This window comes from Micropterus dolomieu, linkage group LG19 (genome assembly GCF_021292245.1).
Source record: "Micropterus dolomieu isolate WLL.071019.BEF.003 ecotype Adirondacks linkage group LG19, ASM2129224v1, whole genome shotgun sequence".
NCBI classification, from domain to species: Eukaryota; Metazoa; Chordata; class Actinopteri; order Centrarchiformes; family Centrarchidae; genus Micropterus; species Micropterus dolomieu.
Genome location: NC_060168.1, coordinates 17,915,956 through 17,927,390, shown reverse-complemented (window position 1 = coordinate 17,927,390; position 11,435 = coordinate 17,915,956). Strand labels below are relative to the sequence as shown.

General features: G+C 40.2%; 1 protein-coding gene across 1 annotated transcript in view; it reads right to left on the bottom strand.

The window, feature by feature from the left end:
* Window positions 1–280: 280 nt before the first annotated feature.
* The window catches only part of LOC123957656 (neuronal acetylcholine receptor subunit alpha-7-like), a 56,419-nt gene continuing 45,264 nt past the window's right edge, over window positions 281–11,435 (bottom strand). The window contains exons 5-10 of the mRNA XM_046030622.1: window positions 7,186–7,433; window positions 5,152–5,346; window positions 4,465–4,551; window positions 2,143–2,252; window positions 1,855–2,005; window positions 281–1,812 (exon numbers count right to left, since the gene is read on the bottom strand). Of these exons, the coding sequence (XP_045886578.1) occupies window positions 1,382–1,812; window positions 1,855–2,005; window positions 2,143–2,252; window positions 4,465–4,551; window positions 5,152–5,346; window positions 7,186–7,433 (1,222 nt within the window). The 3' untranslated portion in view covers window positions 281–1,381. The remainder of the gene's footprint in view (window positions 1,813–1,854; window positions 2,006–2,142; window positions 2,253–4,464; window positions 4,552–5,151; window positions 5,347–7,185; window positions 7,434–11,435) is intronic.

Genomic DNA, 11,435 nt, shown 5'->3' with positions numbered 1-11,435 from the left:
TCCTCTTGCTGTCGTGCCTCTAGCCTTTGTCTGTGGTGTAAGAGGTTCAAAAGTCACATCGCCCTTCATCTTTGGTGACAACTTATGTACAGTGAAGTCCAACAAGTACACATGTGGGGTTTTTTTACAACAGTTTTCAAAAATAGTGGCAACTTCTTGACCCGTTTCCTACAGTTAAATGAATATCTTGTATGTGTAGTGTCAGACCACTTGGTTAAAAGATGTACTGTACAGTTCAACATAGAGTATTTGACTGTACTTTGGAAAGACACCTGTGCATTTGGTGTTACTGGTCAACACCAGTAAACACCAGTCAATAAAATGCTTTTTCATAGAATATACTGGATGTTTCATTATTACACTGTCCCAAATTGTTATTACATTACATATTCTACTGGCTTAAATTAAACAGGCAAGACAAAGTGAAAAGTGATCACTAAATAAACATTCTTACTCTGATAAATACATAAAATGCCTCCTGACTTGTGTCAAATCAGTCACGTTGTGTCTAATACTCTGCTGATCTAATATTAAAAGCAAAAAATTCACAAAAATTCACAGTGAAACATCTCATGTTAGTGACTTAAACTAAACTGTTTTAGTTTACATCATTACGGGGATGGTACATCATTCGAAAAGGTCTGTGTCTTCCATATGAAGAGTTGAGTACTTGAACAGTTGGTGTGTGAGCTCCACCCATGTGTGTGTGGATTTGTACTGGACAACAACAATTGTAGTGATTGAACTGAACTAGAGAAGAGGCAGTGAGGTGGAGTGCGGTGCTGTATGTGAAATGAAGCTGGTTCTCAAATGAATAGTGCAGATAAAAGAATGATATTTACACAGTTTTTAGGGCAAAGACCATTAGCTGCTATATTATCTTCCCCTTATTGATATCTTACTTAATGTACAAAAGAAAATCTATATAGTGCTCTCCTCTACGGGCCCACTGATTCCAAACCTTTTGCCTGTAGTCTCCCCAGTCTGACTGCCCAAACCATTTTCTTCTTCTAGATAATGGACAATTTGTCTCTGACATCACAACAGATTAAAACAACAAATTAATGTTTAACTTGGAATGTGCTAATGTAACATAATGATGTGTCTTTGTAATTAGTTGTTCATCAATCATAAATATATTATTGACTGGTTAACTTGATTACATGATTAAGCAGCTTGGAGGAGCTGCAAGGCTCTATTTACTTCCTGGAGATATTCTAATTTGTCTCATAAAACTCTGCGTGATCCACCTCCTTTCCAATGGGGTGTCTTGACTATAGGTTGGGACCACATACTACACCCTTCATTGCTGCCGCCCTCCACTTTCTTAATCTCTTCTTTATCCCCAATCTCTACCCTTCTTTTCTGCTGCTGCAACCAGCTATGTGAAGTCCTTGGAAACAGCCTCTATGAAGTTGGGCGCTGACATGAGGATGGTGAAGGTGCAAATGATGGAGAAGAGAGAGAAGGCCACCAGGCACAGCCGGTCCACCACTGCTGCTGCAAATTTCCACTCACTGCAGATGGCCTCAGCCTCGTCCTGGTCCCGGAAACGCTGGGCTATGTACGACACCTCCTCCAAAATGCGCTGGATCTCTGGCGGAGGGATGCTGACTCCCATCCCAACTCCACCTCCCATCCCCAGGCCTCCGACACCACTGCCAACACCTCCAGGTGGTTCAGCTTCATCACTGAGGGAGCCGTGGCCACGTCCCCCTAGTGCAACCCCGGAGTCGCTAGAAGTCGGACAGTGTGGGCTCTCTATGGGGTGGTAGTTGCCGAAGTAGAGGCTCATGGAACCATTAGAGGTGCCTGTAGGGCAAGGTGGGCAGGATGTCTGTGAGAGGGGCACACTGAGGCTTGGAACAGCGCCCATCTCTATGGAGCTGGTGCTGGAGTGGTGCTGGGAGGTGTGACGGTACTTGTGACCAGTCCGCTTGCGTTCCTCGCCAGGTTGTTTCATACGGAGAAACCAGGCACACCAGTTCAAGAGAACCACCCGAACCTGAAAGGACAGAGAGAGAGAGAGTCAGAGGCACACACATGAATGATAACACATTTATACAAACATATGCATTTGTGCTACATTTTATCAATAACAAAAGTGATGATGATCTGATTAAATCAATTTTGGTCACTCACCCACTTGGGCATCTTGCCTCCTTGAGGGTCATGATGGTGAAACTGCAGGACTATAACTGTCACCACAACAGACATTCCTACAATCATCATGGTGCTGGCAAAGTACTGGGCTGCAGAGTACACAAAAAACATTAACATGCTTTACATGGACATGGATTTTATTACTTGTTGAAATTGAACTACCCCTCATTTAATAAACATGTACTGACAGGTAAAACATTAAGCTTTAATTAACTCCAAAAATAGACTGATTTCGCACTCGAACATGGAAGGAAAGAAAATCTGATCAATCTGTGCAATAAGTTAGATGCACACTTTCCTCTCTTTAAAACTGTGAAGAAATCGTGACAAAACAGAGAGTAAACAACCAAAACGAGCAGAGGAAAAGAGAGAGAGAGAGAGAGAGAGAGAGAGAGAGAGAGAGAGAGAGAGAGATTAGTGCTGGTTCTGGAGGGATGTTTTCACACACATCAGGGAACAGTAAGAGAGGAGGGGAGTGTTAACTGAACACTGTGCTCTTTCTCAGCATGTACACACACACACACACACACACACACACACACACACAGACACACAGAGTATATCTGCGGGCCTGCCCTCCTTTCTCATTTGCTAGTGACTGAGTGTGAACGACGAAGGGCTAACAGCTAAACACGACTACAGCTACTGCAGTGCCAGCAAGGTCAAACTTCATGTAACCTCATGAAGGTTATGACCTTACATGTTAGGATCATGGAAAGAAAGACTGAAGGGAAAAAGTAAAGAGGGGATAAAAAAAAGAGGTAAAGCAGAAAATGTTGTGAGGACAGTGGTGAAGAAAGAAATACAGATAATAAACGTATAATAGCTTAAAACACTTCTGGGATCTTCAGTCGTGAACCACATTGTTGATCATGGCTGAACTAACTTATTTAAAATGAATTGGAACTGAACAGAATTGAAATGAACTGAGCCAAAGGGTCTTGAACCAGATAAGATTGGTCTAACTAAATGAACTCAAATGAAATGAGCACACTATGCTTATCTGGTGATTAAGGGCTAATGGTAAAAGACATATGGCCTGATTCTGGCAGCAGTGTCGAACACTTGCTTGATATATTTACTGTCGGGTTCAATCAGCTACAATAACTCACTCTACATTCGGCCACTCTGTTGTAAAGGGGCATGAGTCATTTTAACAAGGCTACTAAAAGTGTCCCAGTTGGCCTTGTGTTGAGGTCATGGAGTAATAAAATAAAAACAGATTAATCATGCTATAGATGAAGCATTTATCAAGCTTTTCTCAACGAGGACAGATATCATTGCATTGATGTAGCGGTAACCATGGTCAGCACTGACCAAACACTACTTACTCTCATAATGTACAATTTATATGAACAATATATTTCACTTTGACCAAGAGAAACAGATATGATACATTACACACAGGACTGCAGTTTTAAGTCAAAGCATGTACACACACACGCTCTCACACCCATACAAACAAAAAGACACTCTTCTTCTTCTTAGCCTGGTGAACACTCAGTGACGACAGCTGAATAAGAAGCGTTAACCCCACTAACATGTCTGCATCTTCACTTGCTCCACAAAGGCCTTTGAAGTCTTTCTCTCTGAGAACCGTAGCCCCAAAGGTTACTCATCTTCCCCTTTCTCTTGGCCTCTTCCTTCTTTCATCTATTATTTCTGCTTCTATCCTCCTTTCCTTTCTTGCCTCCTCAGTGGAGAATTATTTCATAGCCTATTAATGGGGCTGACAGGTTTAGTTCTGGACACCCAGTTAACGCCACACACCATCCAGTGGCTCTCTGAATGATATATAGGCGCCCTCGGGCTACCGGCCACACGCCAAGATGGGTTTTTATTTATCATTTTTTTCAAGAGGCCATATACAGTATTAAGAGGGGTCAGGAAGCTGCCAACATTGATAAAACTTAATAAGTAATGCATGTTTATATTACTGGTTTTTACTGGAACCGCAAGAAATACTCAGAGGGACAATTAAATTGTTACTGTGGATTGGTCAGTGATGTCTGTATTGATGTACTGAATCGATATTACAGCCACTTTAGATTGACTGTTTTCTAGGGAACCTTTTTTCCTCTGTTAAGTGAAGCTTTTCACAAGTGGTAAATACACACAAGCACTAATGCAGTATCAGGTACAGCTGTAAATTGCTGCTGTTCAAAAATGAATGTCTATCTGTGGAATCTGCAACGATGACTTCCCATCTTAATGTCACTTCCTCCTGGGGACTCTACATTCATGCACACTTAAAAACATTACATGTACACACACACACACACACACATAAATAGAACCCACCGATGAGAGGAACAGAGTCGGAGGTGGCAGGCATGATCTCTGCTACCAGAAGCATGAAGACAGTTAGCGAAAGGAGCACAGTGATGCCTTGAGATAGAGACCGAGAGGGAGAGGGAGAGAAAGAGAGAGAGAGCATGAGCATAATATACAATGATGTGATCAGGGTCATTGTTGTGTGAAATCAGTCCTATAATTACCTATGTATGTAATCAGTTATGTTCTCATGACTGCAACCATTTATCAGCTAGCAGCTCCTCTGACATGTCCAGCTCCAGAAATGCCTCAAACACATGTCCACAGACAGCTATTCATCAAAACTCACTGGCACTGATAGAATTCCAAATTGGATTTAATGGTCAGCCTCTTGTTTTAAAATTCAATTATTCCAAGTTGATTTCACATGCATGTATTCATGGCTTGCTATATGATTCATAAGGGCATGTTTGTAGACAGATCTGTGTGCTTTTATACATATATGTGCTTTAATGTGTTTATGTATTGGTGTACAGTTGTGACTCTATTTGTATAATATTTTGTATATTAATGTGGTGTCATTACTCATTACCAAAATGACCTCTCCTTAAAAGCTACACAAAATTCTTTCTATCTTTCTACCATAGATCATTTCAGTAGTTTTATTACATTATCAGGAATATGTGTGTTTATGTGTGTTTAAGAATCCCTCACCCAGAGAAATCTTTTCTCCAGAGTCTGCAGGTAGCAAGAAGACCAGCAGGGCCAAGCCAGAGATCAGCACACAGGGGATGAGCAAATTGAGGCCGTAATATAGCGTCCTGCGGCGCATTGTAACTGTGAATGTCACATCAGGGTAGGGTTCCTTACAGCACTCATAGTACAGCTCATTGCGCTTGGCTGGCACACCTAAAGAGAGGACCACACATAAAGGTCAGGTCATTTTTTTGTGGACTAATGAAATGATTCAAGTTGAAGATTTAAATACCTTTTAAAATGTGTGTGCTAACTAGAAAATCATCAGACTGATTACTGTAATTACCAACTGTAATGATTCTGTAATCTCTGTACATATGGATGGATGAATAGATTAAAGAAGAAAAAGAAAACATGGGTCTAAATATTTCATGGAATGCACATCAGAAGTCACACAAACAGAATTGTATTTCCAAAACTCTAAACCATTGGAGTGGATCTGAGTCTGACCAGGCTCGGAACTTTATTTACATAGTATTGGGGGAAGTTCAGCAAGCCAAAGAAATAAGGGGGAAAGGCTGAATAATGTTTTATTTTTGATAACTGAACCATCTCATCTTGAACTCCAACTCTGGGAATGCACTGTGCTGCTCTCACATATGGCCTGGCTACATGTCAGACATTCCTACTGCATGCCATCTGGTGCTGCCTGACACCCCTTTCCAGCTAACCATCACCCCACGGGCACAGGCACTGGGATCTGCTGCTACTCTCTCTCAGCTGGAAACAGCCTGCTTGGGAGGTCTTCCAAAGTTTCTCCCCTTTCCAGTTCATCCAGTGTCAACCATCCAAATGATTTCCCATTGCGAAATGATGGTAATATGTTGAATTATACAATTGAAACTCACAATGGATCCATTAGGATGAGGTATGCTGTACTTGTGTACCCAGAGCCGGTCCCTCCCTGGGGCCCTAAGGAAAATGCCCTTCTACCTGACTCGTGAGCCATGTAAACTATTTGTCATTGCTGCACAGTCACACCTGACATTGCAGTGCTCTCAGTACAATCCTCCCTCCTTTATAACAGTCTGCCTCTGTAATAAGCCTAAATGAAAATCTCTTCTAGAAAAATCCAATGCTGGTTTGAATGGACCTCTGCACACTAACTCAGTCCTCAGACTGGGAACCAATCTTCTGGGTCATTTGGTGGAGCAGCAACTATTCCATTAGGGTCTGAGCTGCTTGTATCTAATGCTGGCTGTACATATCTGGCTGTGCTTATACTGGCTGAGGTTGCCTGTATTTCACCTGGGTCTGTGTGACTTGCTAAAGACGTCTGTCTACTGGCTGATGATCCAGGATCTACTCTACTGACAAACTTCAGCATAGCCCCGGTAAATTATACTTTTAATACATTTTCATATGTAAAATACTATTTATATGTCTTGACTGAATTTGTGATGTTTATTATTATTTACTGAGATGTGCACATGGCCCAGACTACAATCAACATTGTAATATTCAATAGCTGGACTGGTACACAGAGGTCACTGCTGGATTGCGCAGGTTTCATTTCGTACATGCACACTTGTGTTTACACATGACACGGTAATCTTTTCCGAGCTGCAGTTTACTGTTGCCCGTCCGTGGTTATCAAAAGTAATAAATAGTTGTATTTCACATGTTGGTCAGATTCAAAGTCTGGCAAGACAGAGACTCACAGCAAGCTAGCACAAACTAAACATTACTGTTATTTGCTGACATCAGATTTTGGGAGGAACGGAAAGAGGAGGAGGAGAGAGCACAAGTTTACCTGATTGCTGTTCCCGAAAGTCACTCTTAAGTTTTTTCTCTCTGGCCAGAAGGATAGTCCCTCTTCATCATTTCATCAAATTGTAAACACTGACACTCGCTTTGACATGAGAGCTAGTTGGGGCCCTGCTTCATTTGCGGGGCATGCGTACAGAGTGTATAGGACGGTCCGGATCTGTGTGTACCAGATAAACAGCGTTATTGTTTTTTCACCTGCAGTGAATGCAGCATCTCTCTTACCCACTAGGTCCCACTCCCCGTTGGGTATGTAGGTGGATGTGTCCACATCCAGCATCTGGAGGTCAAGCAGCCAGCCGTTGTGCGTCCAGGAGCCAAACTTCAAGTCACACTTTTGCACGTCGAAGGGGAACCAACGCACGTCAATGTAGCAGGTGCTCTTCAAGATGCCAGGGGGGATGTACTGGCAGTAACCCGAAGCATTCACCAGTACGTTGGTGTGGAAAGTGGCGTCAAACCGCTCGTCCGCACTGGGGAAAGAATAACAGACAATGATGTGTGTATGCACCATTAAAAAATGTTATCATCTTGCTGTGAGCTAGAGCTCCATCTTGCTGATATATCTTTATTGTCTTCTTAATTGTTTTTCACACCACGCTCGGGTAAGCTGGAAATTACTTGAAAATGTGTTTTGTCAACTTGTACTATAGCAGAGAGACAGAGACTCTTGTAGTCTTGTGGATTAATGTAAACTGTGATGCCTCTCAGAATGGTACTTTTGTCATTTTTGCTTGTTTGCTCCAATGAACAAGACAAATTGATTGATTGATTGAGCTTTTTTATTGATTATAAATATAAAAGTGGTGCCTCCAACAGGAGATGACCCAGCTACAGATACCAACAAAAGGATAAAAAACACAATAAAGCACACAGCTTATTTCCATTGTGGTCCTTTTTTGGAAGGCAAATGGGTAGGAGCATCATGAAAAGGCAACCAGTTAGTTATTAGCAGCTTCCAAGTAGACACTGGTTGTCTTAAAAAAAAAAAATATATATATATATATATATATATATCTATAAAATAATAATAAATAAAATGCAATCGGTAACAATACATTATACAATAATACCAATCGTTTCAACATCAGAATACACCATATAAGGAAATTCAAGTATTGAATGGGCCAGTACAATACAAACTTAGCAATGAGATTCAAACAAAAGCATATTGACAACATTTAATAATATTTATATTATAATTGTTATTGTGAGGGAAAACGGCCACTCAGCCACTTTTTAAGTGAGGACTTAATGCTCATCAGTAGCCTATTCCACATATTGGCAGCTGAATACAAGAAAGTATCCTTCCCCATACAACTCTTAAACCTAATGGGTACCAGATCAGTTGTACTCCCTCTTGTGGTATAATTATAGTATTCCCTAATTTTGGTAAAGTAGTTGTACAGGTACTTTGGAACTTCATTGTGTACAATCCTGTAAGTTAGACACATTTTAATTTGAGAAACTCGCTCTTCTACCTTCAGCCATTTAAGGCTGATGAAATGAGCAGGAAGAAGATGTGTCCTAGATGGGAGTTTAAGGATCAGTCGCACCAATTTATTTTGCAATGTCTGCAGCTTCTTTTTAAGGATCATAGGTGCACTTATATACCACGAGAGGTATGCATAATCAAAATGACACTGGATTAGAGCCCTTGCCAAGGTCTCTAATGCTGTTCTATTCAAAAAATTTGAGATTCTAGACAGAAATCTGATTCTTTGGTTGATTTTAGTGAGCACCATCTGAGCCATGCACTCTCCTGATAAATGGTTGTCTAAGACACAGCAAGTAATTAACATTGATTCCTCGGCTTGGATCTCAGTGTCTCCAACCATCATCTTAAAGTCTGTGGTCTGTGGTCTTAGCATATAAAAAAGTTCACATGAGCAAGCAGATTTCATATCATTAATATACAATAGAAAAAACAGTGGAACTAACACACTTCCCTGGGGGACCCCACATTCTAGGAACAAAGGTTTAGATAGAATCCCACCGACATCCACCATTTGTTTTCTACCTCCAAGATATGAACCAATCCATTTTATAGCTAAACTGTCAAATCCCAAGGCTTTTAATTTTCTTAACAGAATGGCATCGTCAATGGTATCAAATGCCTTTTGGAGGTCTAACATGACCATACCACAATACTTTCCCCCATCTATCTCTCTCCTGATGTAATCGGTGAGGTAGAGTAGGCAAGTGTCAGTGAAGTGGGATGTCCTGAAGCCTAATTGAAATGTATAGTATAAATCATTTGAGGAAATATATGTATCTATCTGTTCATAAATTATCTTCTCTATTACCTTAGATAGTGCACACAGGATGGATCTAGGCCGATAATTCCCTGGATCTAGCTTACTTGCTTTTTTATAGAAGGGGATAACTCTTGCCTGTTTAAATTCATTGGGAAACATTCCCAGCGTAATTGAAAGGTTTACTATATGTGTTACACAGGGGGTGATAGAATCCGCAGCATCTCTAAGGAATCTGGCAGGAATATTATCCAAGCCAGTTGCTTTGGATGGGTTAAGTTCTTTAAGTTTCTTTAACACAGCTTCCTCAGACACTATTGTAAAAGAGAAAGCATCAGCCTGGACCCCTTGTTTCATATAGAAAGTCTGGACTTGGCTGTTTCCAATGTATCCTGAGAGACCTGACAACTTATTGACCAAGGTTTTCGCAACGGTTGTAAAATACATATTTAAACTGTCGGCTATCGTGGCCTTATCTGACGTAACCTTTCCTCCAATATCCAGGTTGAGATTGCATGTTTTGGTCTTGAGCCTATCACTATAGGGTATAGTGATAGGTCATGTTAGACCTCCAAAAGGCATTTGATACCACTGACCATGCCATTCTGTTAAGAAAATTAAAAGCCTTGGGATTTGACAGTTTAGCTATAAAATGGATTGGTTCATATCTTGGAGGTAGAAAACAAATGGTGGATGTCGGTGGGATTCTATCTAAACCTTTGTTCCTAGAATGTGGGGTCCCCCAGGGAAGTGTGTTATCGATTATTCCTATTCTCTAATATTTTGTCATTGTAGTATGCTTTTTTGGCCTCCTCTATATTTCTGTTTATGTCATTTCTGAGTTTCTTGTACTCATAAAGATACTAATAAAGATTCATCTCTAGTTTTCCTGTACTCTGAAAAAAGATGATTTCTTGTCCTAGCCTTTAAAATATTGTTGTTCATCCATGGTTCAGTTCTAATCTTAATTCTAATTAATTCTTTTCTGGAACAAGCTTGTTAACAACCTCCACAAACAATGTTTGTCTGCCATGCTTTATCCACATCCCTAAGATTCAATACCATAGACCAGTCTACTTTGGATTTGGGTAAAATGATTAATATTATAATTTTTTAGAAACCTGACTTTCATAGAATTGTGTAAATTAAAAACTATTTTCTGAGCTTTCCTGGTACAAAAAATAATTGAATGATCACTAAGTCCATAATTTAAAACCCCACTATTGGATATATTTGACTTATATGATACCAGAATGAGGTCGATAGTGGTTTGGGTGGAAGAACAGACTCTGGTGTGGTCCTTTATCAACTGATACAAATCAAAGAGATTACAGAAATTTTTAAAGGATTTAAAAATAGGCGTATTCTTTTTTTGTATATCTGTATTAAGGTCACCAATCACAATTACCTCTGATTTAATAAAATCTGTGCATTTAGAACATATTTCCTCTAAAATATCATAAAAGTTGTTCTGATCTGGCAGCCTATACCATGTTCCAATTAAAATAGGTTTAGTCTTTGGTAATAAAATTTCCAGCCACACTGATTCAATATTGTCATGACAAAGATCAGTCCTATGATTAAAACCGATGTCTGATCTGACAGAAACACACACTCCTCCACCGTTATGATTCCGGTCATGTCTGATCACCACATAATTTTCTATTTCAATCTCAGCGTCTTTAATGGAGCTATCAAACCAAGTTTCAGTGAAGTGATCACTCCCACCTTATATTTGTTTGCAAGCAGACGAAGTTTGTTTATTTATAATTAAGGAATAAGAAAAGTATTGAGTTATGGGGATAGGACATTAATTTGAAGGATAGGACATTAATTTGAAGAAGACTAACAGATTTGTATGTTGAAACCTGCAATAACAATTTTTTTCAGCCACTTGGGGGCAACAGTTGTGAACACAACATGCACTCTCTTTTAGCTCTGCTTTTGGTCTCTAACAGCACCTGAGGGAAATATCTGCCTCTAAATGCTCATGGTAAATGGTCTGTATTTGTGTAGCGCCTTTCTAGTGTTCTGACCACGCAAAGTGCTTTACCACTATGTCACATTCACCCATTCATGGACTGATGGCAGAGGCTAAGTTGTCAACTGCTCATCAGAATGGAAAAAACATTCACACAAGACATGAGAGCGGGGAGAGTGAACCAAAACAATAAAGTTGTGGGCCAGACAGCTAAACGATGAGCTGAAAGTTCTGTAAAG